General features: G+C 38.4%; 1 protein-coding gene across 1 annotated transcript; it reads right to left on the bottom strand.

Moving 5' to 3' along the window:
* Positions 1–503: 503 nt before the first annotated feature.
* LOC100339045 (olfactory receptor 4P4-like) lies at positions 504–11,842 on the bottom strand. Its single transcript, XM_089305137.1, has 3 exons — positions 10,937–11,842; positions 1,594–1,689; positions 504–854 (listed from the first exon to the last, which is right to left on the bottom strand). Exons 1-3 carry the CDS (start codon positions 11,840–11,842, stop codon positions 504–506), a joined length of 1,353 nt encoding a protein of 450 aa, XP_089161263.1.
* Between the last annotated feature and the right edge of the window lie 2,624 nt (positions 11,843–14,466).

Here is a 14,466-nt window from a genome sequence, read left to right as displayed (position 1 = left end):
TAGGCTAGTCCTCCACCTTGCGGCGCCGGCACACCAGGTTCTAGTCCCGGTTGGGGCGCCGGATTCTGTCCCGGTTGCCCCTCTTCCAGGCCAGCTCTCTGCTATGGCCAGGGAGTGCAGTGGAGGATGGCCCAGGTGCTTGGGCCCTGCACCCCATGGGAGACCAGGAAAAGCACCTGGATCCTGGCTCCTGCCATCGGATCAGCGCGGTGCGCCGGCTGCAGCGGCGGCCATTGGAGGGTGATCCAACGGCAAAGGAAGACCTTTCTCTCTCTGTCTCTCTCTCTCACTGTCCACTCTGCCTGTCAAAAAAAAAAAAAAAAAAGACATTTGGCATAGGGTACAATATTAAGGACAATACAACCAAAAGGACAAATTTTATGACAAGAATATATGAATTGCACTGGTTAGGAAAGAAAAACAAAAACCTCCCATTCAAACAGGATGTATAATAAAAATATATGTGTGTTTCTTTAAAAAATATTGTAAAAGTTTTTAATAATTCAGGAGATGAAACAAAGTGAAGGAGATAAGGCGGTGGGTGCTTGGGTAAAACACTGGTGTTTTCTGTTTACATCATCCAAGGGTCCCCAGAAAACTGATGCACTTGAGAGTATAAAACTAGTACTTGAGTCTCCATGTACCACCCTCAGGGCATTTCCTAAAACCCTAAAACCGGAGTGCTCCCCATGACCATACAGGGCTCGCCCACCAAGGAGCCATCTCTGCATGCTCCATTGCTCTGTCTTTGCAATTATGACTATCACTCCATAACACATTAATGTAAATATGATAAATGAGTGAACTTGCTGAACAGTTTTCATTTCCATCATTAACTGACATTCTTTCTTTAGCTGTACAGTATTTAACAATACTTTTAATAGAAAAGCAATTACATTTTTTTCACATGATTGATTGGCATTGTTTGCTACATGGTAAAGATCAATAGTTTTATGCTTTATAAAAATTAAATTTCAACAATTCAACGTCTGGTTTTTAAACACTTTTGCAGTTTTTGAAACTTTGCTCCAAGATAATTCAGGGAACTTGACCATTACATGTTGAACAAAGAGGAAATCAATTTTCTTAAAATTGTCTTAGGATTTTCAAATATGTATTGTTAACCAATTATGTAATTGACAGTAATTATTTTTAATTTTACAAATATTATTTAAGTATTTTTAAATCATCATAAGTAAACTGTTGGGCCGGTGCTGTGCCATAGTGGTGAAGCCGCCACCTGCAATGCTGACATCCCATGTGTGTGTTACTTCAAGTCCCGGCTGCTCCACTTCTGATCCAGCTCTCTACTATGGTCTGAGAAAGCAGTAGAAGATGGCCTGAGTCCTTGTTCCCCTGCACACACATGGGAGACCCAGAGGAAGCTGCTGGTTCCTGGCTTCAGATTGGCGCAGCTCTAGCCATTGCAGCTATCTGGGGAGTGAAACAGCAGATGGAAGACCTCTCTTTCTCCACCCCCCCCCCTTCTGCCTCCATAGCTCTGCCTTTCAAATAAAATAAAATAAAATATTTTTAAAAAATTAAGTAAATTGAGTAAACACTCATCATTATATTATAAAAAAAAGTTTGTACAGTGAGACAATAATGAATAATAAATAGCATTTTAATTCCATAAATCAAGAATAATAAATATTTTATGCATGTCAATTTAATTTTTAGTAGATTTTGTAAATAGCAATCACAGTGTTTTCCCTCTTTCAGATAGCTAATGCATTTGTGCATAACATGTACAAAAGTTAGATGTATGAAAACTCAAAGAAACATATCAGAATTCATTCTGGGACTTTCTGATGACCAGAACATACAAATGTTTTTGCTGTGTAGTCTTCCTACTCTGTTATGTTGCCCTGATAGTAGGGAATGTTCTTATTTCTATCTATTCTACATCATCTATTATTCACCAACAAATGTACTATTTCCTTAGCCATTCATCCTTCCTGGACATTGCTGTACCTCTAGTGTTACACCCAAATTGATTGATGCCATGCTAGAAGAAACTAAAACCATTTTCTATGGTTATTGCATTTCTTTGGCTGCATTGAGATCTTTATTATCACTGCCATGGCTTTTGTTGGCTACGTTGCCATCTATAAACCTCTTCATTACATGATCTTCATGAAGAGAACAAAATGCAGTCTTGTTGTTCTAGCTGTTTGGACTGGCGGAGCTACCCAGTCCTTTCAATTGTCCATTACAACCCAGTTGCCCCTCTGTGGTCTTAAGGAAAGTGATCACTATTTTTGTGATATTTTTCCTTTACTAAAGTTTGCTTGTATTGACATCCACATCACTGGTATCCTTCTGGTTGTCAATTCAGGAATTATCACTTTAATGACATATTTATTTTTATTTTTTTCTTATGCCATTATACTGTGTACTTTATGAAATCACTCAGCTGAAGGAAGATGCAATGCCCTCCCTTTTTGCGGGTCTCATATCACTGTGGTCATCGTACTTTATTGGACATGCAATCTGTTCCTGCCCTAGACCTCCTATTCCTCTCCCAGAGGATAAAGTAGTCCTGTTGTTTTATACCATCATTGTGCCTGTGTTCAATCCCTTAATCTATATGCTGAGAAATGCAGACATGAAATATGCCACCAGAAAAGTTTGTTTTCAAATGTTATTTTCAAAGAGAGTATAGAGTTAAATGAAGTAACTTATTAGCCAAGGTGTTTATAAAAGAAAATGATTAGATGCAGTTTAAATAGTTACAAACTTATAGATCTGATAAATTTTTCTACCTTTAATGAGATGAATGAGAATATGAGGACTTAAGCAATTAAAATAATATGCAATATATTATTAATTTCAGTATACCAAATGGATTTTGAAAATTCAACTTATTGATTATTCAGATGGTTTCAATATTATTAACCACAGGAAATATTTGGGCAAAAGCAAATAAGGTAATTTTATATTGAAAAATAAAAGCACATTGCAAAAAATGTTTTAATGATATTTTTCTTAAACCTTTGGGCTTGGAATTCAGCCCACAAAGTGGCATACATTTTATGGTAGTAGAGAAATTTGTATCCAAAATTGAAATATAAGTTTACTTTCTTCATTATTTCACTATTATTTGAGAGGCAGAGAGTGAGAGATTAAGGGGCAAAGAGAGCCAGAGAGAAAGAAAAAGACCTCCCAAATGACTGTAATCGCAGAGCTGGGTCAACTTGGAGCCAGGAGCTGGAAACTCAACCTGGGTCTTCCACATTTGTTGCAAAGGCCCAGATAGTTGAATAATAACCTGGTGCCTCCCAGAGTATACACTAGCAGGAAGCTGAATAAGGAACTGAAGCTGAGACTCGAAGCCAGGTACTCTGATGAGATGTGATGTCCAACCCTGTGTCTTGCCTGCTAGACCAAAAATGCACCTCTGAAACACTACTTTCCTATTTTTAGTAGGACATTCACAGCTCCTAGTAGCATTCAGAAATCAGTGTTGTAAATACACCTATCCGCAAATTCATCTCTTTTAGATTATATTCTGTCAGAGATTTTTCTCTCCTTAGTCATTTTCATTTACTTAGTCTTTCATTCCAAAAATTGATTATTTATTATGCCAGCCATTACATGAGGAACACAGTTAAAAAAAAAAAAACTGAAAACACTAACTTTGTGAACTTATACTAGTTGAGGAAGTCACTAAATAATTACATAAAAACATATAATATGTATTAGATATTGCCTGTAGTACCAGCATCCCATATGGACATCAGTTTGAGAACTGGTTGCTCTACTTCCAATCCAGCTCTCTACTAATATTTCTGAGAAAGCAATATAGGATAGCCCAAGTGCTTGTGCCCCTGCATCCACCTGAGAGACCTGAAGGAACCCCCTGGCTCTTGGCTTCCATCTGGCCAAGCCCTAGTTGTTGAATCCATCTGGAGAGTGAATGAGAAGATGGAAGATTTCTCTCATTCTATCTCCTTCTCTCTCTCTGTAAGTCTGCCTTTCGATTAAAAAAAATCAATGTATCTTTAAAAAATTATTTGAGTGAAAGAAGAGTGATTACTTCTGTGAAATGCTGAATATATCATGGACAATCTTGATAAAAATAGCTCCAGTAAACAAGAGAGGTGAAAAGTTCTTCTTGTAATAAAATTGGGAGGTGGGAAATCAGGTACAATCACTAAAGAAAGAAGAGAAATCAGAATTGAAGACAATGAGGAACTAAAGAAGAGAGAAAAGACAGCTGTATTTCATATGATAGAAATGGGTTCTATTAAAGAATCAATTTTGAAATGGTCATAGATCTCAAACAAATGTAGATTTTATGGGGCCGGTGCTGTGGCGCAGCAGCTTAAAGCCTTGGCCTAAAGCTCCTGCATCCAGTATGGGCACTGATTCTAGTCCTAGCTGCTCTACTTCCAATTCAGCTCTCTGCAATGGCCTGGAAAAGCAGTGGAGGATGGCTCAAGTCCTCGGGCCCTTGCACCCATGTGGGAGACTGGGAAAAAGTTCCTGGCTCCTGGCTTCGGATCAGTGCAGCTCTGGCCATTGCGGCCATCTGGGCAGTGAACCAGATCGAAAACCACTCTCTCTGTCTCTGCCTCTTTCTGTAACTCTGTCTTTCAAATAAATAAAATAAATCTTTAATAAAAATTAATTTTATTTAGGCCAATATTTAAAGTGGAAACCAATAAGATATTACCTTTGATTCAGAAAAGAAGAAAATCACTACATATTTCTAGTCTAGTAAGAAATTTGGTAGATATCCACAGGGCAGCAAACAATTACATTTCCTTGGACATGATTTTCATTTTGAAGGACAAGGATAATTTTCTCCACTATTATTTTCTACAGATTAATTTCTATATCTACAGATTATATTCTATATATATATATGTATCTATATAGATATATCTATAGATATATATAGAGAATATCTATATCTACAGATTAATTCTATATTCTACAGATTAATTTCTATATCTACAGAATTGTAAACTATCCTAGACAAAGTCAATGGAATATGAATAACCTTAATGGAAGAGAGAGACATACTCCATGTTCTGTTAGACAAGATGGCCGATCAGAGGTTCTTGTCTTTGCACCAGGAAAGAACTGGAGATGTGAAACAGAGTAGCAGTATGCATGCTTGTCAAATTTAATGAAAAGAACACATGTGACATGCTAAATGGGAAACTCAGTAATGAACTGAGAGCCAAATCACTTTAAATGGAGTTATTGCAGATTTAGGTATGGGCTCACCTTTTGTTCTTCCTGCTCCCTCTTCTGGGACATTGTTGGATGGGGGGCTTTCTGGGCATGTAATTCCCTAAATCCTCCTAGGACATTAACAGCACAGTGTTATTGGACCTGACAGCCCCCTTGGTGCAGGTTAGGGAAGATTCCCCTAAGGTCCTCCAGTGGGGGGCTGGGACACATGTAACAAGGTTAGTGAATTTGGGCATGACCTTTGATATGTAAATGGAGGTCTGCTTCCAAGGCATGCATCTACATTTCTTCCTTCATTTAACTGCACAGAAATTCCCAATTCTGTTCAACAATCCCCCTCAAAAACAAAGGCTAATGTCTACCTTGCTATCAGTTCCAAAGATACTCATCATATTTTCCCTCTGCATTTTTAGGCTAATATCAATGATCCAACAGAGAAAACTTATTAATGATGTGTAAGAGGAGGCAAATGATGAAAAGATGTTCTTGAAAGATTAAAAGGGATGTGATCTAGTGCAGGGATAAAACACTTAATATAAAAAATATATTTTAAATGACTAAGTTTTGCAATTATTTTTGCTCCATCTGTTTTAATAACTTCTCTTCAAAATTGGTATTCCAAATACAAAAATAAGAGATTTTGAGGTCTGATTTTTGCTAATCCAAAGAGAAAACTTGGCTTTCTTGGTCATCTTACTGCTAGGTAGCAAGATAGATATTAGCCTAGGTATGTGAGAGGGACTATAGAACAAAAATGTGAATGTTTGTGTGGTTAAATGAAGGAAATGTAGAAGCAGGCCTCATAAATAGACCAGTACTGGCACATCTAAATCCTTGCCCTTGTTCCATAACCTTGTTAGGTGGGTTGCAGCCTTCTCCCAGGAACAGCTTAGGGGAATCTTCCAGCCCTGCACCCAGAGGTCTATTAGGTCCAATAACACTGTGTTGATAATGTTCTGGGAGGAACTTCACAAGCTCCACCACCCCAGGAAAGTCTTCCACCCAAACATATCCCAGAAGTGGAGGAAGAGAAGAAATGGTGGTCCCATATTCTCATATTTAAAAATTCTAGTTGGAAAGAAGATTGCGCTCTCAGTTCTTTTCCGAAAAGCCAACCTGATATTTCGGGGTATTCTTATTAAGCTCGGCTAGCATGCTTACTGATAATCTCTGTGTCACATGTGAAATCATTTATTTTCACAAAGCCAAGGACCTCTGATTCAACCATTCCTGTAGCATATTTGGTGAGCCAGGAGAGAACAAGAGCAGTGGTAAGTCCTGGGCAACATCACCCTGAGCAATGATCCCTGTTTAGCCTACTTCTGTTCTTTATCCTGCCTTACCTCGTGGTAGCTAAAGTCTCCTTGCAACACTCATGCAGACATGAGTTAACCTGCTAAAAATGCCATTAAGATGTTCACTGCCAGAAACCTTCTGTGAGAGGATAAGCTGGAAGTGGAGTGGGGAAGGTTGCATTGAGCATCTGGCCAGCATCCAGAAATGTTCTCTCCACTGGCACACCATACTGCAACTGAAAGGGTTCACATTTTCTCACTCACTGATGTAAGGAAATTTCTCTGACCATCTACTTAAGAGCCCTTTGTTCTACGGTTGGGGCCAATATGTGCCTTGTTAAACTCAGAGCTTTCTAGTGGAAAGAACAGGTCATCAAAGAAGGAGGTACCTTTCTCTGAAGGGAGGAGAGAACCTCCACTTTGACTATGACCTTGTCTAAACAAGATAAGAGTCGGAGAACTCAGAGGGCTTCCATAGCCTTGGAAACTCATGACTGGAGCATAGGGAGACTACTGATGCCATAGACAGGAGTGTCAATTGGTAAAGTCAACAACAGGAGTCACTGTGCACTTACTCCTCATGTAGGATCTCTATCCTTAATGTGCTGTACATTGAGATTTAATGCTATAATGAGTACTCAAACAATATATTTCACTTTGTGTTTCTATGGGGGTGCAAACTGTTGAAATCCTTACTTAATGCATACTAAACTGATCCTCTGTAAAAAAAAAAAAAAAAAAAAAAAAAAAAAAGAAAGAAATTATCAATTCCCAACTTGACTCTCACTGGGATTAAACATGACAATAGGTCTGCTCTGATTTCATCATCATTTAAAAAAAATCATCTATTATTTTTCACTTTATGTTTCTGTGTGGTAGCAAACTGTTGAAATCCATACTTGATGTATACTAAGCTGATCTTCTGTATATTAAGATAATCAAAAATGAATCTTGATGTGAATGGAAGGGGAGAGGGAGTGGGAAAGGGGAGGGTTGTGGGTGGGAGGGACGGTATGGGGGGGAAGCCATTGTAATCCATAAGTCGTACTTTGGAAATTTATATGCATTAAATAAAAGTTTAAAAAAAAAAAAACTCAGAGCTTTCTAATCACCACTACACCCATTGTAGATCCCAAAGCCTGAAAGGATAAAACAGTCTATGAAATCTTGCTGCACTTTCCTAATTGCTGTGAATTGCAGAGTTATTGTAACTATGAAGATCTTGAATCTTTCCTCACCCCTAGTTGTGAGGTTCATGGAGCTATGTCTTCAAATAAAACATTGCTGGTTTTATACTTACATGTTTTATCTTCCAGTTTTAAAGACTTTCCTAATATTTCTGGAAGAGTATAATTGTGTAAACAAAGTATAACTATGGTTTATCCGCTGATGATTCACTGCCCAAATGTCTGCAATGGCTGGAGCTAGTCCAGTCTGAAGCCAAGAGTTCAGAACTCCTTCTGGGTCTCCAACATTGGTGGCAGGGGACCAAATACTTGGGCCATCTCTCCCTGCTTTCCCAGGCTCATTAGCAGGCAACTGCTTCAGAGGTGGAGCAGCTAGAACTTGAACTGGCACTCAACTGGGATCATAAGAGTGACTTAACACTCTGTGTCACAACGCCAACCCCTGGTTATTCTTTTAGTTGGTGTTTTTCTCTTAATTTAGAGGTGTTACAAGACTGCTTCAGGATGCAAATTGAAATAAACAGTATACAGGAAAGAAAGAAGTGGAGGAAGTATAAATATAATATTCTTGATGAGAAAGTTAATACATATGCTGTTAAAAGGTTTATGGAAACTGAATGCTGTATAACATTAGGTTGTATTAATTAGAAGGAAATTATTTTAAAGGTAGCATTCATATCTTAGAAGTCCAAGTAACAGGAAACTCTACCTCTTTGTTCTTTGGTATATGTGATTGCCCTAAGTACTGCAATTGTATTTTTTATTTCACATGCTAATCCTTTTAGTCAAGGTTTTTCTGTGTTTTTGAAGCTGGCCTAGGTAACAAGAATTTTATCTCAAGGGAGAGTGTCTCATGTTTTCTGTTGTCTTCATTGAGTATTGATAGCTTAGAAAAATTGCACCTTAAAGGAATTAGCATTACTATCCTATTTGTAAACATTAGAGTTATCACCTGAACTCTGAGTAGATCTGGTCCAAAGCTCTGGCCAACAACACTCAGATTAAATGAATTATAATACTTTTATTTTGACCAAATGGAATGAACCTGTGATAATTCTTTAAAGTTCTTAAGATTTAAAATTCTGAATTAAGCCTTTTGACTTTGGTTCCTTGGAAATATCAAAAGCTGGAACCTTCAAACTGGAGATAAAACAGCTATTTGAGTTAATTTAGATTATGTAAAATGCATTGTCAGGTTATAAAATGATGTAAAGTAATGCCAGATTTATGTTATGCTTACATAAGGGTCTGATGGTTTACATACTGGGGTCATTCACTGCTGACGGGATGTAGTTTCAGAAAGGATCCATCCCTATGGCTTTATGCCAGACACAGATTTTCCTACACGTTGTGTTGGTTGCTCTATGGTGGGGATTGCTGGGATATATGCTCTCTCATTCTCAGCATCTGCCAAGGTCAATGGTGAGTCAGGAAGCTGGCTGCTCACCTTCATCTTTGCTTGCACTTCTTCTCCCAGATAGCTAGTCTGTCCCAGCGCTATGGGTTAAATTCCCCCTACCAGGGTTTGGAACACCCCCTTTCTTTAAGAGGTCAGGGTAATGTACCCATGGGAAGTCCCTGCCACTCGGCAGAACTCTCATGTCAGGGATAGGGAGACACACAGTAGTCATGTGGAAGAAATACCAACTCTGCCCAAGTTTTTCCAGCCATCCAACAGCCGAGGCCAGATAAAGAATAAATGGACACTTTTTACCCTCTACAAAGCAGCAGACTAAAGCAAACTAGGCTGGATTATGTTAAAAGGAAAATTGACAAAGACTTAGAGATAATGAGTCTGGGTTATGTGGTAAGCACTGGGTAAGACCAAAAGCCCAGGAAGGTGGGTTATATGGTAAAAAATTGTTAAGTTCAAAAACTAGGGCAAAATTTACTGGTTCTTAACTAAATGGGGAAATGACACAGAAGGCCTGACTTGTTTCCCTAATGCTCCTCTATTCTCTTCCAGATGGGGAAATTACTCTGCATACCATGTAACTCTCCAATAGGTTGTACAGTTTGAACCTGACTTTAAAGATGGGATGAAAACTGTTTTTCTGTAATACTGCCTGACCACAATACAGGGAACAAAATATGATTAGAAAATGAAATATTGTATTATATTATATTATATTATATTATATTATATTATAATTTTACAGTTAGATCTATTCTGCTGTGGGTGTACATTCCATGAAGAATGTTGTTTTTGGGTCAAATTGGAAAGATATAAAACCACACTCATCATTACTTGCTCCAGAGCCACATCAAACAGAATGGAATTTCTGGCTCAAAAGTGGATCATAGAAATCCTGACCATTGCCTCTCCTTGTCTCTATAGCTTCCGTACTCTCACTCCTTCTCTTTGGACTGTTAAGTTTTAGGAAATTTTGGGTTCAAAGAAGGCACAAAGATGACCAGACAGGTGGAAAAGGCTTTATTTAGGAGAGATAGCAAACTGGAGCTGTTCTAAGCAACAAAGTGGATTTTTGACAGTTGCAGCTATGACATTTATTAAAAGATGTTTATGGATTTTAAAGACTTGGCCAGTGTAAAAGTTCACTTCCCAAGCCCCAGTTTTAGAGTTCATATTTCCATGTTGCACCTGTAGGTGTGTGTAAGTCCTGATCTCCCAGGGCCCCAGACTGTATCTGAAAATTTTTTAAATTACTTTTCATCATGATTTTTTGCTGTATTTCACAAAAGAAAAAAATTCTTATCCATGCTTTTGGTAAATGTATCAGTGTTGGGAATGTGAAAAGCTCAAGAATAACACTGGTTATTATTAGAATAGAATGTAAAGACCCAGAGAATATTGTCATGAGCCATAAACTGGGTCTTTCAGAATTTTCTCTAAGTGGTATACGTTCCAACTGGAGTTGCTTTTGAATTATTTTTGGAGGATTAGAAGCGTCTTTGTTGAAAAAGTCATATAAGTTAAATGGACCGTCATTGTTTATTTGGATTACACACTGCCTTGTATAACCCGTTGCTAAATTTTGTGATTTGTTGCTGAGCCAAAAGATTAATGTGGTAGAGCAGCTAGGAACAAGACATGCAGCAAACAGTCGACCACAGAAAGGAGGCACAATAGAGAACAGTAAATTTTGCTTACAAATTATCCTGTGTACTGCTAGATACAAGACACAGGCAAGCTGCATGCATTTTAAATATTTCACTATAGAAAATATATATATTTAGGCATTCTTGTGAAAACCAGGGATATGTTTCAGTCTATTTACTTCCTGTAGTATGACACCAAAGCTTCTTAATGGCATTCTTCATCTCCACATTTCTCAGTGTGTAGATTAGAGGGTTGAGCATAGGGGCAATGATGGTATAAAAGAGAGCGAACACTTTGTCTTCTGGAAAAGTAGTTGCTGGTCGGATGTAAATAAACAGTAGGGGAGCAAAAAACAGGACCACCACAATGATGTGTGAACTGCATGTGGAAAGAGCTTTGCGACGATTCTCCATAGAGTAGGACCTGACAGTGTGCAGTATCACAGCATATGATATCAACAGTACCACAAAAGTCACCACACCCATCACACCTGAATTGGCAATGACCAAGAAACCAATTCTGCTTGTGTCCATGCAGGCCAGTTTCAACAAAGGATACACATCACAGAAGTAGTGATCTATTTTATTGGGGCCACAGTAGGGTAAAAAGATGGCCAGAAGAAACTGGCCAAAGGAATGCAGGAATCCCCCAGCACAGGAAGCAGCAATCATGGCATCACATCTCTGCCTGTTCATGATGATGGTGTAGTGCAGAGGCTTGCAGATGGCCACGTAGCGGTCATAGGCCATTCCCGTGAGAATGAAAACCTCAACACCCCCAAAGAAGTGCATGGCGAAGAGCTGTGTCATGCATCCGTTGTAGGAAATGGTCTTCTTTGTTGCCAGTAAGTCCATGATTAGCTTGGGAGTCACAGTGGAGGTGTAACACAGGTCTGAGAGTGAGAGATAGCTCAGGAAGAAATACATGGGCTGATTAATGAGTGGACTGCAGGTGATAGAAATCATGATAAGCAGGTTACCAATCAAAATTGCAATGTAACAAAGCAAAAACACTAAAAAGCAGAGAATCTCTACCTCTTTGGTCTGAGAAAGTCCTAAAAGGATAAAATCTGTGATATTAGTCCTATATTCCATCATCCAGGGCAGTTTGTTGCCACCTGAAATTAAACAAATTTTGTATTCTAATGAGATACATTTATATATGAGGGTGCATACTATGCTAGAGTAAATATTACTGGAGATAGTTATAAGGTCTAAGACCATGGAAATTTGAATTTTAATTAGGAAGGATTTTATAAAATGTTTTTTGTCACTGTCTTGAAAACATTAAGATATTTACTGGTATATTTTGTGTGTGTGTGTGTATATATGTACATTTATATTTTCTTTTTTTAATTTTTTTGACAGGCAGAGTGGACAGTGAGAGAGAGAGACTGAGAGAATGGTCTTCCTTTGCCACTGGTTCACCCTCCAATGGCCACCGCGGCCGGCACGCTGCGGCCGGCGCACCACGCTGATCCGATGGCAGGAGCCAGGCACTTATCCTGGTCTCCCATGGGGTGCAGGGCCCAAGCACTTGGGCCATCCTCCACTGCACTCCCTGGCCACAGCAGAGAGCTGGCCTGGAAGAGGGGCAACTGGGGCAGAATCCGGCTCCCCGACCGGGACTAGAACCCGGTGTGCGGGTGCCGCAAGGCTGAGGATTAGCCTAGTGAGCCGCTGCGCCGGCCTGTCCATTTATATTTTCAAAACTGTCAACCGTCCCCTTTTCTTCATTTCAGAAGTTACCACTTTAATTTGTAAACATTAACATCTTCAAATAAAGCAGATTTTGAAGAGGAAATTTATCAGCTCTCAAAAATATGAGTTGACTTTAGTTGCTACAGAATTACTTTTTGGCATCTATTAAATTTTACAATGAAGAGGTGAGATTCATACTGGTCAAATAAACCATTTAATTAAATAACAGTTAAATTTTAGACTTTCAAAATTATTACCAATAGTTTACAATAATTTAGTGTTCTTCTCTAACTCCTGCCTAAAATCATATTCTATTGCATTAATGAAAAAGACTGTAAGTGAATATTCTAGTATCACTGTAGATTTCATGTTTAATTTGCTGCATGAATTTGATCAATTAGTTAAACTTTCTCAGACTTTCTTCTCCTATATTTAATTTAAAATCTTGCCTGATTTAACCCACTGAAACTCAAGTAACAGAAAAAGAAAATCATGTTTTAAAAATACATTGTAAATATTATGCTCTTAAGATTGTTTTTTTCAAATCAAAAGTAGAAAACAAAATAATCAGAATCATTAGGAAAATAATATTAGTGCACATTATTGCTAACAAATACTTGTATATTTTAGACAAAAACTAAATTCTTTAAAAATTGTAGTCCCTTACCTATATTCCTGAAGAATAATAGTTTCTACTTACTATGTGTTGAATTCTTTATTTGAAAGAGTTAATCTTGTGATTACAAAAAAAAATTGAAAATATGTTATTGTAAAAAGTAAAAGTAAAATAAGAAAAGAAGGAGAAGGGAGAGCATGGTAGGAAGTATCATCAAGTTTTTAAAAAGTATATATATGAATATAAGAAATGTTTAAAAAAGAAAAAGAAAAAAAAATAATCTCATAATTATACCCAATTCAACTGATTAGAGTTGGGAAATATGAAAATTGAAAATGGGGCCGGCACCGCGGCTCACTAGGCTAATCCTCTGCCTTGCCGCACCTGCACACCGGGTTCTAGTCCCGGTCGGGGCGCCGGATTCTGTCCCAGTTGCCCCTCTTCCAGGCCAGCTCTCTGCTGTGGCCAGGGAGTGCAGTGGAGGATGGCCCAAGTGCTTGGGCCCTGCACCCCATGGGAGACCAGGATAAGTACCTGGCTCCTGCCATCGGATCAGCGTGGTGCGCCGGCCGCAGAGTGCCGGCCGCGGTGGCCATTGGAGGGTGAACCAATGGCAAAGGAAGACCTTTCTCTCTGTCTCTCTCTCTCACTGTCCACTCTGCCTGTCAAAAAAAAAAAAAATTGAAAATGAACCTACAATTTAATTTACTCATTAATCTCATATAAATTCAATAGAGTGAATGACTAAAAAATGATACCCTATGCTGTTAAATCCTATGTCCCCTGTTTTCAAGTATTCTATAGAAAATTATGCATGGTGACTCTCATATATCTTTAAGACCCATATCATATTTCTCATTTTAAGCATATATATATAACCATGTTATCGCTAGATATACCTCAGAACAACAGAGTATTCAGGCAACAAACCACGCTTCATCTCCTTCATACGGTTGTACTGCTTCCTAAATCAACCATTTCACACATATCACATCATTCTAACGCACTTCTGTTCCACTCTGGTGGATTTCCATTGTTAGGTGGTGTCCTTAACAGCCTCTTCTAGGACTGATCCTGTCTGTGATTCGACCACAGGTTATGCAGAGCCAGCTTCTACGTGCTGATGACTGGTTATCATTCTTCCAAACATTAGAATACATTTACACCTACAGTCTCAGCTTGCTGTATCTTTCTCACTGATGCAAAAGTCTTCGAATCCTAAGGTCAACACAAAGACACCATTCTCCTAGAAAGTAATAAAACCCTTCAGCCTCTGCTCCTCTGTACCTTCCAGTGTGTGCTGCCTTATACTTTTCTTCTCTGTTCTCTTTATACAACCTAAATTCTCAGAAGTCTCTATGATGTCTGGATTAAAATGTAAGAGTTTCCCTGTAACTGTGAG

The sequence above is a fragment of the Oryctolagus cuniculus genome, chromosome 1 (assembly GCF_051225735.1).
Source record: "Oryctolagus cuniculus isolate XC-2025 breed Fujian yellow rabbit chromosome 1, ASM5122573v1, whole genome shotgun sequence".
Lineage (NCBI taxonomy): Eukaryota > Metazoa > Chordata > Mammalia > Lagomorpha > Leporidae > Oryctolagus > Oryctolagus cuniculus.
This window is presented reverse-complemented; position numbering and strand designations above follow the sequence as displayed.

Excerpts from the sequence above, each read along its gene's own strand:
- LOC100339045 (XM_089305137.1), bottom strand. The coding sequence starts at position 11,842 with ATGGAATATAGGACTAATATCACAGATTTTATCCTTTTAGGACTTTCT. Across the intron at positions 1,690-10,936 it reads TTAAGAAGCTTTGGTGTCAT|CAAAATCTACTAAAAATTAA; the intron begins ACTACAGGAAGT and ends GATTGCTATTTA. Across the intron at positions 855-1,593 it reads TTATTCATTATTGTCTCACT|CTAAAGAAAGAATGTCAGTT; the intron begins GTACAAACTTTT and ends AATACTGTACAG.